This window comes from Eretmochelys imbricata, chromosome 6 (genome assembly GCF_965152235.1).
Source record: "Eretmochelys imbricata isolate rEreImb1 chromosome 6, rEreImb1.hap1, whole genome shotgun sequence".
Lineage (NCBI taxonomy): Eukaryota > Metazoa > Chordata > Testudines > Cheloniidae > Eretmochelys > Eretmochelys imbricata.
The window spans coordinates 52,841,387-52,858,880 of NC_135577.1; the positions used below are offsets into that span (position 1 = coordinate 52,841,387).

Here is a 17,494-nt window from a genome sequence, read left to right on the forward strand (position 1 = left end):
TATGTCCTTTAGGGCTACCCAGGCAAAGCACCTTTGCTTATGCTTAGTAATCCTTGCTTCTCAGAGTCCAAGCAGCAGAGTTCAACCTGATGGGATGAGTCCTTTTCCTCTTCATGGGTGTACGTGTGTGGGGGCAATCAACAAAGTCTTTTGTCCTCCGATGTTCCACGATGCTTTGCCTGCTGTCTGTGGGCCTCCCTTTGTTGGGCAGGAGATAACACCTCCTGTGGCAAACTAGCGTTTCACACTTGGTAATGCTTCTTTTCTGACTGTTCCTTTGCAGTGCAAGCACTTAAATATTATCTTATAACATGGGATACAGATATTATCGGTGAGATAAATGCATACAGTAACCTACATGCATTTCATGAAGTCTAAATGCTAAACACAAGTTTATAAGTCTCATACCAGTTTTGACAATACTAGGACACAGGTGAGTCAGACTGGTTTCCAGCTCTGTATTGGTCAGTGTTCAGTTGAGGCCTTGGGACCTTGGCATGAGCTGGCACCGGGTCTGCCACTATCATGGATGCAACAGTTTTTCAGGCATTCAAAGTGGCAGCGTAGGCATGATTATGTGCTATGGAGGCCTGGGACTCCTGCTGATCTAAAGGCTGCTTCTGTGTTACAGAATATTGTTTGGTTTCAGAGTAGCAGCCGTGTTAGTCTGTCTTTGCAAAAAGAAAAGGAGGACTTGTGGCACCTTAGAGACTAACCAATTTATTTGAGCGTAAGCTTTCGTGAGCTACAGCTCACTTCCCCGTTGGTTAAAGGAAAATAGGGGACGAAGATTGTGACTCCTACACAATTACCTGTTCAGAATAGGCGAGTCTCGGGGATATGACAATGAAAAGAAACAACAACCTGGTAGATACCACACTCTGCACTGTGGGAGAGAGAGATACCCCCTGAATATCCATTTCGCTCTCATGGTACAGCATTTCCCATGAGCAGGAGGCACATTCCCTATTGATGCAATGCCTGTGGTGGGGTCCAACCTTTCTGAGATAGGAATATGTACATTACCCGTCTCTAGCTCTTCCATGCAAGAATCTCAGATCATTTCACAATAACTGATTTTCTTCCCACAACAGTGGTAGCAGGTCGGTAAGTGTTATTAACCCTTTTTACATATGGGGAAACTGAGCCACAGACAGTCTAAGGGTGGATTTACAAAGGCATTTAGGCACATAAAGATGCAGCTAGGTGCTTACTGGGATTTACAGAAGTGCCTGAGCAGATTAGGCGCCTTTGTAAATTCTATCAGGTGCCGAGCTGCATCTTTACTTGCCTAAATACTTGGATAAATCTGCCCTAAATGGCTTGTTCCAAGGGCACATGGAAAGGCTGTGGCAGTCCCCGGAAGAGACCTACCTGATTCTCCTGACTCCCAGTCTTGTGGCCTAAAACAAGCTCATCCTTCAGTTCACCTGGAAGTCCAGTTGTTTTGTGAAATGGTCTATGTATCTGCTGCACCCTGTTGTGCTGGAAAAAATAGTTGTAGGCTAGGTATGGGTTAATACCCTGTGTGAGATTCTTAACGTGGCAAAGTCCACGGTTAGGGCTGGGGGTGCTCTGACTGAACTTTGGACACCTGCATGTCAAGCAAATAACAGCAATAAAACTCTGTCTTCAGTTCATTTTAATTCTTGGGAAAAGCAAATGCATGTCTCTCTCTTCTCTCTTGGCAGAACCAGCTCCTTGCGAAGGGCTTGCTGTTTATAGAGGAGAAGGTTAAGCTGTGCGAAGGCAAGTACAGAGAGACTGTTTTGGAATGGGGTCCTGGAGGGCCCTTGTGAGTCAGCTTTTGATGTTTGGACAGCTGAGATGCATCTGTCATAAGCCCATCATCTCCGAATGATTCATATGACGGGAAATTCTAAGGCCCCTTATATGCAACTGAGATCACATGCACTGACTAAGCCCAGTTCAGGCTAGCATACAGCTGAACGGGTTTAACACATCCATGCAACTCCTCTGGGAACTACATTGTACTCCAGCCCGTATGTTACTTGAGGGATGTTGGATCTTGTTGAGTCTAAAGCATGACTGAGGCTTTTCCATCAGCCTCTCTCTTCACCAGGAAGGCTCACACATGGTTCTGCAGTGTAATTTAAACCCAGTTTCCAAATGGTGCCAATCCTTGATATGAATCCTGCTTCCTTGCTTTAAAACAGTGGTAAGCCCCGACAGGCTTTTGCCTTATTTCTTAAGATGCTTTGAAACTGTGCAGAAAGGCCTGGACTCATGATCTTGTGACCATAACCTTGGTACCACTAGTATCATAGCTTTGTTCTGTTGAAAGCCCTCAACAAATGTACTAGAATGAGTGTGTGTTTCACTGGGATGGGGATGAAACCCCATCAGGCCTCAAACTCTCCATATTTGAAGACCTAATGGTCATTCAAACTATGGCCCCACAGTGTCATGCTCCAGTTGCTTCTGAAGGTCTGGTGGGGGAAGAATAGTGGGACAGCGGCTGTTATGGTTGATCTTTGGTAATAAGTCACTTTTATTAGGTTTGCCTAATCAACTTGTGCAGCTCTGTCTCATGAAAACTAGATTGCCATTTGCTGACCCAGTTTTGTAGCCTCTGATCCAAGCCAGCTTCCCCATTGACCCGCTTTTTCTGGGTCATTAAATGCCAATTAAGGCACACACTCTTGCACCGCTGGATTCCTTAGCACTGCTTTCTTTGAAGCTGATATCTCAACCCATGTGTTGCCAGTGAGCAGCTCGGTAATCCCAGTGTGCAGGAGCTGCAGGATTTGCTAACCTCCTCCTTACAGGGGCCACCTTCCATTTGGCTTACTGCCCACTTGTTTGGTGCAGTCCTGTACAGGAGAATATGGGAGGAATGGAGTCTGCACACTATATCTCAGGTCTTGTACACACGACCACTTATGTCAGTATAACTCACGCCGCTAAGGGATGTGAATAAGCCACCTCCTGAATGATGTAAGTCACACCAACCTAGATGCTGGTGTGGACAGCACTATGCTGGTGGGAGAGCTTCTCCTGATGACATTGCTACTTGCAGAGGTGGTTTTATTATGTCCAGGGGAGAAGTCTTTCCCACTGGCATAGGGTGTCTTCACCGGGCGAGCTTCAGCTACATTGGTGCAGCTGCGCGGCTATAGCACTGTTAGTGTAGACTAGCCCCAAGGATGCGCTCCGCTCAGTATCCTAAACAGGGGTCTCTATCCTGCTGTTACCAACCCCTCAGCGTTCTAAAGAACAAACACTGACCACTTAACTAAACTCTAAAACAAACAAACAGACAAAAAAACCCTTGTAAAACTGTCCCAATTTGTGATTCAGATTAAAACATGCAGGTCTTGTTGGCAGTGGGTTTGTGAGTCATCCATCATCATGTTAAAATGAAACAAAGGTGTCAGCATGTGGCTGCTGATTGCTTGGGAAAGATGTTCCAGCTAGACAGACAAAGGCCTTCCTGCTGCCTTTACATTTGTCTGAAGTGGCATTGTAAACACGGTGCTTATAGGGCAAGAATGATGCAGTTAGGAACCAGATGATTCATGGAATTTCCAAGCATTGATTTTTTTTCTTCCTTGTTCTTTCATGAACTTATTGCTTTGTTCCAGAGAATCTGGCTTGCGGTCACTTTAACAAGAGCCACGTGTGCCCACTTCCCAGTTAGCTTTGACTTCCAAAAAGGGAGCTCCTTTCCCAGCTCTGAGTTGAAGTAATGCCCGTGCTGCAAAGAGCAGCAATGTTTTTAGCGCATGTTTTTCTTAATCAAAACTTCTGCTCTTAATGCAGCACTTCAGATTTCTGTAGGATTTATGACCTCTTGCACAAATACACCACTTCCCCATCCTAAAGATTACCTTTCTTTTTATTTCCATCCCCACACACTGCAACAGCTCAGGTCTGAGACAGGTAGGAGCGGGATCCTAAAACCTATCCAGAAAGGACCATCATGATCATCTAGTCTGATCTCCTGCTAATCACAGGCCACAGACCCTCACCGACCCACTCCTGTATTAGGCCCAAAACTTTTGGCTGAATTACTGGTGTCCTCAAATCCTATTTTAAAGACTTCAAGTTATAGAGAATCTACTGTTAACTCTAGTTCAAACCTGCAAGTGACCTGTGCCCCATGCTGACAGGGAGGCAAACATCCCGTCACCCCTACCTCCGGAGTCTGCCAATCTGACCTGGGGGGAAATTCCTTCCCGACCCCAAACATGGCTATTAGACCCTGAGCATGTGGGAAAGACCCACCAGAGAGACACCTGGGACAGAATTCTCTGTAATAACTTAGAGCCCTCACCGTCTAGCATCCCATCTCTGGCCGTTGCAGATATTTGCTAATAGCAGTCACACATGGCCCGCATGCCATTGTAGGCAATTCATCATACTATCCCTTTTATCAAACTTGAAAAAAAGTTAGGTTTTTTGCCCCCACTACTCCTCTTGGAAAGCTGATTCAAAACTTCACTCTTCTGATAGTTAGTTTGGTCATGTCTACACTGCCACTTATGTCAGCAAAACTTATGTTGCCTTGAGCGACATAAATTTTTCTGGCATAAAAGCTTATGTGCACAGCGCTATGCTGGCAGGAGAGCTTCTCCCGCTGACACAGCTACTGCTGCTCGTTTAGGTAGTTTAATTATGTCGACAGGAGACCTCTCTCCCATTGGCATAGGGCGGCTACATGAGCGATCTTACAGTAGTGCAGCTGCATCGATACAGATGTGCTGCTGTAAGTTTGGTAGTGTAGACATGACCTATGTCTAGTTTCAAGCTAAAACTTATTGATGGCCAGTTTATATACCTTTGTTCTTGTGCCAACATTGGCCCTTAACTTAAGTAACTCCTCTCCCTCCCTGGTGTTTCCCTTTGACGTATTTATAAAGAGCAATCATATCTTTCCTCAGCCTCCTTTTTGTTAGGCTAAACAAGCCTAACTTCTTAAGTCTCCTTTCATTAAGCAAGTTCTCCATTCCTCAGATCATCCTAGTAGCCCTTCTCTACACCTGTTCCAGTTTGAATTAATCTTTCTTAAACACGGCAGACCAGAGCTGCACACAGTATTCCAGGTGAGGTCTCACCACTACCTTATATAATGGTAATAACACTTCTCTATCTGTACTGGAAATACCTTACCTAATGCATCCTAGGATTACATTGGTCTTTTCCATGGTTGCATCACATTGGTGGCTTATACACCCAGGTCTTTCTCCTCCTCTTTCGCTTTCAACTGTTACATCCTCAGCTTATAGCAAAAATTCTTGTGGTAGTCCCTAAATTCACTATTGCAGTATTAAATTTCATCCCATTCCTATTAGTTCAGTTTTCAAGGTTGTCCAAATCTTCTTGTATGATAGTCCTGTCCTCCTCTGTACTGGCAATACCTCTCAACTTTGTGTCATCCACAAATTTTATGAGCACATTTCTACTTTTTGTGCCAAAGTCATTTAATGTAAATGTTAAACAAGATTGGTCCCAAGACTGATCATTGAGTAACTGTACTAGTAACCTCCCTCCAGCCTGATAGTTCACCTTTCATCATGATCTTGTAGTCTCCCCTTAAACCAGTTTCCTCCCACTTTTTGATTGTCATTTTAATCCCCATTTTCTTCAGTTTAACTAACAATTTCCCATGTGGAATTGTACTGAAATCTTTACTGCATTTCCTTTATCTAAAAAATCCATTATCTTCTCAAAGAAGGAGATCAAGGTGGTGTGGCATGATCTACCTTTTGTAAAAACATTCAGTATTTTATCACAATTACTGTTTACCTCTATGTCCTTAACTACTCTGTCTTTCAAAATTTGTTCTAAGACCTTGCAAACAATTGAGGTAAAAATAATGGGCCTGTAGTTTGCTAGACCACTTTTCTTCCCCGTTCATAAATAAAGATACTTTATGTTTGCAATTCTCCAGGCATAGGGTACTACCCGCATATTTACAGATTCATTACAAATTCTTGCTATTGGGTTTGCAGTTTCATGTGCCAGTTCCTTTAATATTCTTGGATGGAGATTATCTGGGTCCTCCGATTTGGTCCTATTAAACTGTTTGAGAATGGCTTCCACCTTGGATGTGGTAATTTCTACTTTCATATCCTCGTTCGCATTAGCCTCCCTGACACAGCCCCCACGCTCCTCATTACCCTTATTGAAAACTAAAGCAAAGTATTTGGTTAGGTTGGGCCATACCTAGATTATCTTTAATCTCCATCCACTTCAGTGCTTAGCGGGGTCTCACTTCTCTCTTCCCTGTCATTACAGACAGTGTGAATAAAGCATGGCTCTGTCAGTGGATGATGGATGATTTTTTTGGTGTATTCTTGCAGTTGGTGTTAAAAAGCAGACATAGGACCTGATCCTGTAACCCGTTGAAGTCAATGGGGCCTTTACTCTGGGGAGGTAAAGCTTGCAGACTCAGGCCCTACGGTTGCACGTTCTCTTTCTGATGGCTTATATCACAAGTAAGGTGTGCTACAGTCATGCTAGGGGAAACAGTAGTAAACATGAAAACTCAAAGTCTTTGGAATTTTCCTGCATTTTGAAAACATTTCAGTACAGGTAAATAATGTTCTTGTGAGACGCAACTTAAATATAAGTCCCTCTGTGAGGAACTGATACAGCTGCTACACACAAGTTTAATGCTGAGATTTCAAAGCCGCCTAGCGCAGGGGTTCTCAACCTTTTCCTTTCTGAGGCCCCCCCAACATGCTATAAAAATTCCACGGTCCACCTGTCCCATAACACCTGGTTTTCTGCAGATAAAAGCCAGGGCCGACGTTAGGGGGTAGCAAGCAAGGCAATTGGCAAGCAAGGGGGCCCTGCAAAGCTAAGTTGCTCAGGTTTTGGCTTCAGCCCCAGGTGGTGGGACTTGGAGCCCCGGGCTTCAGCCCCCCTGGTGTGGCTTTGGCTTCCTGCCCTTGGCCCCAACGGGCTGGCATTAGACCCCCTGAAACCTGCTCGTTGCTCCCCAGGGGGCCCGGGACCCCTAGTTGAGAACCACTGGCGTCGGGGATGGGAAACTGGGTGTTCACATCCACTAGGCAGCTTGGAAATCTCAGCCTTACCTTTTTTTAGAAACATAAGAAGCTTTGTGAATTGAGTTTATTCATGAGTTAGAAAAAAATATTCCGTCTAAATGATCAAATGTACCCATTGCATGACCATTTATACATCACCTTGTGATGAAAGTTACGTGCTTGTCATGTGAGTTGTGGGTTGCATGAGTTTAGGTCTACATTTATTTTAAATTTCCAAACTTGTGACAGTTGGGGCTTTTGTTGGGGCTGGTTGGATACAATGGGAACAGTTGAACCTTGTGAGCTGCCAAGTTTAAAATTTCTCTGAGTAGAAGAGGCACTCTCATCATTATGGCTTTGTGGCTTGTCACACAGGTGGGTGTGTGGCTGAGTTCTGTGACTTCTAGATCTATGTTTGGGGAGGGAGAATCTCAGAGGTAATGTAGCTGGTTAAAGAGGTACCTGTACAGCATTGACTCCCTGACTTCAGCCTCTGGGCTCTCTCCTGTCTGCTTCATTCACAGCTGCTCAGTGGGACCATACTGGAATATCAGCCTAATGTTTATTAGGTGCTTTTTAAATGCAACATACATGGCCCGTGGAGATAGACCCTATTGCCTAAGGAGCAGCATCACCCTTTTACTTTAATTGGGCTGTTTTACATTTCATGGGGAACTGTGTTCTTAGAGCTGGGAGGGACTCAGCAGTTTCTGATTATAGATTTATGCCCTCTCACCTTTTTGCTGAGAACAAATACAAAGCAAAATGCAGCTAAAGCTGTCAAGACTTTTCTGCTTTGGGGTAGGAGACCCTAAATGAGGCAGGTTTGTGATGCTCACCTAGAAAGGTAAAGAGCACTGGGACATTTGAACCTGACTGTAGTATCCTAATTGCTAAAGGGTTTTTCTCCCTCCAAATTCCTGTGCTTTTAGGTGAGGATCGCATTGATATCCTGTCTGAAATTTGGGATCACTTCTTCACAGAGACCCTTCCCACGCTCCAGGCAATATTCTACCCTGTCCAGGTAAACCTGATTAAAATATAGTCTGGGAGATGGGGAGGGAATGCAACTACAGTACCTGCTTAATGGACCCTTGTGCTTCCCTTCTCTCCCTGCAGCAATTAAGTCTCCATCTCTGCTGGCGGACCAGGTTTAAAAAACTTTAAACCAAGGTTTGGGCCAAATGGGCTCTTAGTGACGTTTGTCCTAGTGAACTGTGTAAATGGAACTAGTGTGATAAACTAGCTAACCTAAGGGAGAGCACAATGTTTTGAATCCTGTTTGGTCCTGTCCTCTCTAGCTGTTAGGAGCCTGTCTATGGTGGAGTTTAAACAGTGCTTAAGCACTGATACAACAGGACTGTACTTGGGTCTTGTTTAGACTGAGGATTTGTCCCAATTATTGTCATTAGTTCTTTAGTCATTGCAGTAGCTTTAGCTCCATCACTGCAAGTAGTGGCTTTGCCTGTCTGCATCAGGGGATAGCCCTGGCACAGCTATTCCAATGACTGGCTGTCACCGGGGCAAATCCTGGGTCTAGACTAGGGGAGAAATTTGTAAAGGCGCGTATGAAAGATTTCTAATTCCCACTGACTTTAATCAGAAGACTTTAACTGTCATTTGTGCCTTTGAAAATGTCTCCCTGGGTCTCAGTTGCTTTTGTGATGAGTGGCCATATATGTACAGTACCTGCGTAGATAAGTGACATCACTCTGGTTTCTCTCTAAGTCCCGTTTACAAGGCTAAGCAGCCAAGTGTAGCATTCCTGAAGGAGGTTCGATTTTAAATCTGTATTATACTTCTTTCATTTGCTTAGACTGTAAACCCTTTGGGGGCAGGGACTGTCTTTTTGTTCTCTTTGTACAGTGCCTAGTGCTATAGGGTCCTGGCTCATGACTTAGGGCTCCTAGGTGCTACGGTAATACAAATAATAATAGTTTTGGTCAGGATTTCCAGCACCAGCAGTCCTAATTGTTGAGGAGCTATTGACAAATGCGAATGTTTATAACGTCTCGCCAGTCATGAGGGAGGCGGGGGAAGAAGGGGGTCTGAAAAGGCACCAAAAACACGTCTTCTCTATAGAATGAAATTCTTAGAAATGTTAGGTCTTCCCTTTTGGCCTGTCTCTGCTCCTGGAGAACCAGACTCTAGATACATTTGATTTTTCCTTTTATCGCTTGAAAGTCAGCAGGTGAAATTTGAAGGTCGCCCTTTCCTAATTATTAAAGTTGGCATTTCCTAAAAGCGGCCAAGAGAACTTATCTAAAGAAGATTTCTAACCGTTCCAATATATTTGTTTTTTACTCTCTCCTGGCTGTACTTGCTGCAGATGCTAGAAGGTATGTGTGTTTGGGGGGTGGGGTACAGATTACATTGTGCAACTGAGAAGTCTTTTTACTCTTTGTGCTATGTGTGCACCCTTGTTCATGTGTGCGCATACTTTGGAGACATGGAGTGACCTAATCTAGCAGGGTGAGATGCTGAAACCTGGTTTTTAATGTACTAAACTCCTTGAGGAGAAGAATCTTTCTGTCTATTTTAATGGGAGTTGTTTCTGCTCTCCTTGTATTTTAATAGCTCTCCTGGCTATAGAAAAAGTGATACCATGTCGTTTAGTGGTGACACCCTTTTCCACTAATGGCTCCAGAGAAAATCTCTTTGCTGCTATACGGTGTCTCAATAATGAGAAACTGAACAAAAGTTACTGCAGAACTTTGTGACTTTTTAAAATAAATGATATGAAGGAAATCGAGATCCTTTGTATTTTATTTATGTTTACACTTTCCTAAGGCATACATCCCAGTAGTATCAGAGTACCTCATAAACATATCTTTGCATCTTCCTTTTGAGTTAGGGAAGTACTATTCTCATTTTACAGATGAAGAGCTGAGGCACAGAGTGTCTAAGTGACTTGCCACAATCACACAGGAAATTGGTGGTAGATCTGGGGACTGAATCCAGATCACTGGACTCTGAATCCAGTGCCTTAATAACAAGAACAGCCTCCCCTCCCTGCAGTTTTCTTGCAAAGACTAGCTTTCTCCTTTTAGTGATGGCATAAATTCCTCACTCTGGCAATTGCCCCTCCACACTCCCAACCTGTATAGACTGTATTTATCCACACATGTGGCACTGCAAATTTCCCTCACCAAAGATGATTCTGTTCTGCAGGAATCATGTCTTTGGGTGAGAGGGTTCTATCAGTCTTCGGACCCATTCAGCCTGTGACGATTTTTTACTGCAAATGCAATTAAAGGTGTCATTGTGGCTTTTGTGATGGGCCCAAGTGTCCACATGGAATGTAACTGAGCCCTTCAACCATAAGCTACTGAACCTCCATCATATGGTTCTGGTTACTAACAACTTCAGCTAGGTTTGAACCTGTGACCTAGGTCTGACTCTAAGACATCCAGTCCCCTAAATTGCCAACTACATGCAAACAGTTTATACAAGTCACACTGCTCTCACTGAGTTACTGAGTGACTGCTCTGCTGGCCTTGGGAAGAAAAATGAGATCAAATATTTCTGTTTTCTATGGGATGTTGTTTTTAACTGAGATAGTAAATTAGTTGGATTAAATTGTACGATAGGAATAAATGGAAAAAAAGTGTCATGTTATTGCTGAGATACATTTCACAGCTTTGTGCAGCTCCTTTTTACACCTGGCATTCTCAAACAAGCATTTGGATGTCTTAAGAGAGCACAACACTCATATAATGGCCAGGCCAATAGGTCTTAAGTTATTTGCATATTGATTTAGCAGTTAATTGCAACATTAACCCCATTCTAAATTTATGGTTAACTGGTGCTCATTCCCTCCAGTCAGAGATTTGCTTGTGTGTGTGTGTGTGTGTGTATGTGTGTTATGGATCCTGAAGCAGAATATAGGGCAGAGTTTAATTCCCTCAAGAGAGAGGGGGAGAGACTCCACACTGGAAAGCATTGGGGAGGGATGGGAAGAAAGTTTGAGCAGTGAAATCTTAGCTGCAGTTAGTTTAATGGTATAGTAGACTGTGTTGAGCATGTTAGGCATAGCACTAGGTTACTGTGATGCTGGAATGTTGGACTGAGTTCAGTTGTGTTTAAATATGCTGTGAAATATTTCAACATTTTCATCTGTTAAACCTTTACAGGAGTCCTATCATTAATGTTGAAAATGAAAACAAAACCCTCCTTTAACCCAGTCACATTGGAAAGCCAAAGCTGTTGCTTTCCTCGCTGTCAGTGGAAAGAACTGGACAGGGCCTGGCTCTGGCCCAAAGTGAATAGTAAACATAATAATTAATTAAATTGTATTTTCATTTGCAATTTCCAACGCTAAATGTTGGTGTTCAGTGCGGGGTCTGACACAGACTAGGAGCAGGTATAGTTTAGGTGCATGCCATACAAATTCATCGCCTCCCAGCATAGCCAATGTGCCTCAGGTCTGACCAGCAACACAACAGTGGCTGTGCCAGTCCTGGGCTTCAGACTGCTAATGCTAATCCCAACCAAGATAGTGGTTTGGGTTTTGTGAATAAGTGTCATTTTCTGCTGAGATCATGGCTCATTCTTTGCATGACTGTCGCCAGTCATGGGCTTCAGGAGATCGGTCACTCATCGATTAGAAATGGAGCAGGAAAGGTGCTCTCTAGATAGGCCACTCAACAGTACGAGGAATCATGAGGCTGAGCAGCTAATGGGTGCTCTACCATAACAGCACACAACAATAATTTGCAAGAGTGTCTTTGTGTGTGTGCACGCACGCGTTATGCACACGCACATTTCCGAACTGTATTTTTTCAGGGTCAGGAACTGACTATCCGCCAGATTGCCCTGCTCGGCTTCAGAGACTTGGTCTTATTAAAGGTGAAGTTGGAAGAGATTCTTCCTCTCGTCCAAACAAAGCTCCCAGCTTCCATTGTACAGATGCTGCTGGTTCTACAGGTAGGGAGTTTCCTTTCTTTTTTCTCCGTCTATCTGTCTCTCACCCACGCATGCACATCTCACAGCTACCAATTCATATTGCCCCTGGAAAGAGGAAAAGCAGTCGGGATGATGAAGCTGGGGAAGGAGTTTTGTGTGTTATTTTGGGGAAGCTGGACATGAAAATGAACTAAACTGAAAATTAGGCATTGTGGCTTGAGTTTCCGGAGCAAACGGATGGGAGGGGGTCAAGCTGTCCCAATGGGAAGGAAATGAACCAAACTCTGGGGTCTTGGGGCTTTTCCCTTGGTGACTGAGAAGTCCCAGTGCTCTTGCTTCACTTACCCATGTATCTTAGAGCATCTCCAAATGCCTTTCACTTCTGTTTACAATTCTCATACTTGTGACCCACATATACAAGTTCTTCTAGTTCAACAGCTTTACGCTGACAGGGGAGTGCTCTCTCTCACTCACAAGAGACAATGGAATCTGATGAGCACTGGCTATTAACTCCTAATACAGGCTTTCTAATCTAGGGAGGGAGTTGAGCTGGGGTTCAGGTATGCCTGTGAGGGGAAGAGCATTGATGGGAGGAGTACCCTTGGTAGCAGGCAATGAGCTATAGATCTTCCAAGGGTCCCTCTCAAGCAACACAAGTGTTCTAAGGGAACCAGCCTACCCATCCAAACCTCAAGGGAACAGGAACAAAATCTTCCATGTATTGATCTGCGAATCCAAGTGTACCAGCTGTGTCATCCCATACAGCCTGATGTGGAAACCATGGAAAATATCCAGATTCCAGACCTTTATGTAGGCTCCTCTGGGTTTTATTTCCCTACAGTTTCCATTAATTTTTTTTCCTTTAAAAGGAGAGAGACAGAAAAATCAACAGCAATTAAAATTTCTGAGGCACAATCAGTGTGGAAAGTGGCTAAGCTTGTGTTTACCTAAGAACTTTTAGTTTTCCAACCATAATTATTGTAACCCAAGTGGTGCTAACAGGAGCCATCCGAGTGAAGGTTGAATTTCCCTTTTAAAGATTTTAGGAAAAGAAGGTTGGGAGTGTGGAGGGGCAATTGCCAGAGTGAGGAAGTTATGCCATCACTAAAAGGAGAAAGGCTTAGCTAGTCTTTGCAAGAAAATGGTAGAAATCTATAATGAGTTTCTATCATCAAACACTTGGGTTAGATAGGTTAGCTTTACGGGAAAGGAAGGAGACGAGAGGGGTGGTGACTCACAGTTCCAGTTCAGGGAGGGGCAGTGATTTGCCCAAGTCAATGTAAGGATTTATATTTATAGGGAAATTTACTGGCAGAACTTTACCAGTATAATTATACTACTGTAGTTATACTGATATAGTGGACACTCTTATTCTGGAAGACTAGGGTCTCTATGATGCTTTGCAACATAAGCTAAATCAGAAAAAGGCATTTTTCTTGCAGAATAAGTGTGTCCATACATGAAGAGTACCTTTTTCCGGTTTAGATTATGTTGCTAAGTGTCATAAAGGCACTCTTGTTCCAGAATAAGATGTTTACACGTGGACTTATACTGGTATAACTTCAGTGGTATAATTCTGCTATAAATATCCCCATGTATGGGTATGTTTACGCTACGAAATTAGGTTGAATTTATAGAACTCGGTGTTTTAGAAATCGTTTTTATATAGTCGATTGTGTGTGTGTCCCCACACAAAATGCTCTAAGTGCATTAACTCGGCAGAGTGCTGCCACAATACCGAGGCTAGCGTCGACTTCTGGAGCGCTGCACTGTGGGTAGCTATCCCACAGTTCCCGCAGTCTCTGCTGCCCATTGGAATTCTGGGTTGAGATCCCAATGCCTGATGGGGCAAAAAACATTGTCGCAGGTGGCTCTGGGTACATGTCATCAGGCCCTCCCTCCCTCTCTCCCTCTGTGAAAGCAACGGCAGACAATCATTTTGCGCCTTTTTTCCTGAGTTACCTGTGCAGACTCCATACCATGGCAAGCATGGAGCCCGCTCAGCTCATTGTCATCGTATGTCCCCTGGGTGCTGGCAGACACGGTACTGCATTGCTACACAGCAGCAGCAACCCATTGCCTTGTGGCAGCAGACGGTGCAAATAGGCCTGAAAACCATCCTCATCGTGTCCGAGGTGCTCCTGGCTGCCTCGGTAAGGTCAGTCAGGAGCGCCTGGGCAGACATGGGCGCAGGGACTAAATTAGGAGTGACTCGACCAGGTCATTCTCTTTAGTCCTGCAGGCAGTCCTATTGTACTATCTTCTGCCGAGCAGCCAAGAGATGTGGATGGCTTGCAGTTCTACAGCACCGGCTGCTGCCAACCAAAGATGTAAAAGATAGATGGAGTAGATCAAAACAAGAAATAGATCAGATTTGTTTTGTATTCATTTGCTTCCCCCTCCCTCCGTGAAATCAACGGCCAACAATCGTTTTGGTGAGGTCTGTCAGGGGCACCTTGAAAACTTTAATGAAGATTCAGTCCTGCCTGAAATACCAGAGTGAGGGATAGCTTAGTGGGTTGAGCATTGGCCTGCTAAACCCAAGGTTTTGAGTTCAATCCTTGAGGGGGCCATTCTGTGTAACAGTTGTTTTTGTTTCTCCTTGATGTAAAGCCACCCCCTTTGTTGATTTGAATTAGTTTGATCCTCCAGCAGACCTCAGCATTGAATCCTGCCTCCTCTCATCACGCTGCCGCCACCTTTCAGCTTCAGCCCTCTCTTCAGCCCGCCACTTACTCTCCTCAGCCCGCCACCTCTCCTCCCGGTCATTTTGTGCTTTCCTGCACTCGGACATTGTCTGCCTTCACGCATTCGTCTGTGTGGGAGGACAGCATGAGCTCAGAGAACATTTCATCACGAGTGCGTTTTTTTTGCCTTCTAATCTTCACTAGCCTCTGGGAAGGAGAAGATCCTGTGATCCTTGAAACACATGCAGCTGGTGGAGGAAAAAAAAAAGGGACAGTGATATTTAAAAAGACACATTTTATAGAACAATGGGTACACTCTTTCACGGTAAACCTTGCTGTTAACATTACATACATAGCACATGTGCTTTTGTTCCAAGGTCGCATTTTGCCTCCCCCCCACCACGTGGCTAGCCCCTCCCCCCTTCCCTCTTCCCGTGGCTAACAGCGGGGAACATTACTGTTCAGCCACAGGCAAACAGCCCAGCAGAAACGGACACCTCTGAATGTCCCCTTAAGAAAAGCACCCTATTTCAACCAGGTGACCATGAATGATATCACTCTTCTGAGGATAACACAGAGAGATACAGAACGGATGTTGTTTGAATGCCAGCAAACATACACTGCAATGCTTTGTTCTACAATGATTCCCGAGTACGTGCTACTGGCCTGGAGTGGTAAAGTGTCCTACCATGGTGGACAGAATAAGGCTGCTCTCCCCAGAAACCTTTTGCAAAGGCTTTGGGAGTACATCCAGGAGAGCCGCGAATGCCAGGGCAAATTAATCATTAAACATGGTTGCTTTTAAGCCATGTATAGTATTTTAAAAGGTACACTCACCAGAGGTCCCTTCTCCACCTGGCGGGTCCAGGAGGCAGCCTTGGGTGGGTTCGGGGGGTACTGGCTCCAAGTCCAGGGTGAGAAACAGTTCCTGGCTGTCGGGAAAACTGGTTTCTCCACTTGCTTGCTGTGAGCTATCTACAACTTCATCATCATCATCATCTTCCTCGTCCCCAAAACCTGCTTCCGTGTTGCCTCCATCTCCATTGAAGGAGTTAAACAACACAGCTGGGGTAGTGATGGCTGAACCCCCTAAAATGGCATGCAGCTCATCATAGAAGCGGCATGTTTGGGGCTCTGACCCAGAGCAGCTGTTTGCCTCTCTGGTTTTCTGGTAGGCTTGCCTCAGCTCCTTAAGTTTCATGCAGCACTGCTTCGGGTCCTTGTTATGGCCTCCGTCCTTCATGCCCTGGGAGATTTTGACAAATGTTTTGGCATTTCGAAAACTGGAACGGAGTTCTGATAGCACGGATTCCTCTCCCCATACAGCGATCAGATCCCGTACCTCCCGTTCGGTCCATGCTGGAGCTCTTTTGTGATTCTGGGACTCCATCATGGTCACCTCTGCTGATGAGCACTGCACTCACCTGCAGCTTGCCATGCTGGCCAAACAGAAAATTGAAATTCAAAAGTTCGTGGGCCTTTTCTTGTCTACCTGGCCAGTGCATCTGAGTTGAGAGTGCTGTCCAGAGCGGTCACAATGGAGCACTCTGGGATAGCTCCCAGAGGCCAATACCATCCAATTGTTTCCACAGTACCCCAAATTCGACCCAGCAAGGCCGATTTCAGCGCTAATCCCCTTGTCGGGGATGGAGTGAGGAAATCGATTTTCAGAGCCCTTTAAGTAAAAAAAAAAAAGGGCTTTGTCGTGTGGGCGGGTGCAGGGTTAAATCGATTTAACGCTGCTAAATTTGACCTCAACTCCTAGTGTAGACCAGAGCTATGTATCTACTCCCTTAGAACTGGAAGTAGATCCCAGGCATTCTGGGGAAGTAAACCCCAGAATATGTGATTGGAAGCTGTGTAGTTGTGTGATGACACATTTGCTTTGATGCTTGAATTGCAGGGTGTCCATGAACCTACAGGCCCCAGCAAGGGCTACGTACTGCTGGAAGAGCTGGTCAAACAGGTGGTCTCTCCATACCTGGGCTTGTGTGAGGATCATAGCTTCCCTGGTGGCACCTGCGCACTCGGTAAGACATGACACACTGAAGCTGATGTAAATCCTTTTATTCAGGCACCTCCACTGGTTAATGTAAGGAAATGTGCAGTTGTGCCAGACAGAGATGAGAACTGACAGATGCACAGCTCCATGAGAGAGAGCGAGAGAGAGAATCAAAGGTTAAAATGTCCCCAGGTGGATTCCGATCAATACAGCCCTGGATGTAATTTATGCACATGTGAAAGGCTTTAATCTTTTCCCATGCCACAGTGAGCTGTAATGAAACCCCACAACACTCCCCACTCTCAGGCTTCTCCTGTGGGTGGAATGATTAAAAGCTGCCACTGCATTCATTTATTTCCAGCATCTTGGCTTTTAGATTGCTCACCCCCTTGCCCAACACGAGATCTGATCTCTCCTCCTTCAACACTCACCTCCTCCCTCTTCTACCTGATCCCCTGATTCCACAACCACTTCCAGTTGCCAGTGTTCTCCTGTCCCCCCTCAGTTCCTGGAGTAGCTGATAGATCTGCCATATTCCTAAGGCAATGAGTTTCCAGGTATTGGTTCTCAATGGTTAAGTTTCTCTTACAGAGATTTTCTACTGTCTTTTTGTGTTCACTGCCTGGGGTTTCTGGGCAAGAAAAGCTACCCCAAAGATTGTGAATAAAAAGGGGTGGTTTAGGTCTAGACTACTTAGGTGGCTATCTAGAGCACCACACTCTGAGTGAGGGTATGCTGTGACTCCAGGAGACATTCTTCTAGAAAAGGAATCTCTCCAGTGGGTTACCATGCTCTAGAAGCCCAGCTCTGGATCCTGGCTTTCAGGAGAAGGCAGAACTACCAGGAGTGAAAGATCACAATCTGACTTTGTAACCAAAGGGATG

General features: G+C 44.8%; 1 protein-coding gene across 1 annotated transcript in view; it reads left to right on the plus strand.

Annotated features, from left to right (window-relative positions):
- PRR5L (proline rich 5 like) overlaps window positions 1–17,494 on the plus strand; it is a 149,439-nt gene that overhangs the window by 120,056 nt on the left and 11,889 nt on the right. Inside the window, exons 5-8 of the mRNA XM_077818545.1 lie at window positions 1,692–1,749; window positions 7,949–8,040; window positions 11,802–11,942; window positions 16,512–16,638. Coding sequence (XP_077674671.1) covers window positions 1,692–1,749; window positions 7,949–8,040; window positions 11,802–11,942; window positions 16,512–16,638 — 418 coding nt within the window. The remainder of the gene's footprint in view (window positions 1–1,691; window positions 1,750–7,948; window positions 8,041–11,801; window positions 11,943–16,511; window positions 16,639–17,494) is intronic.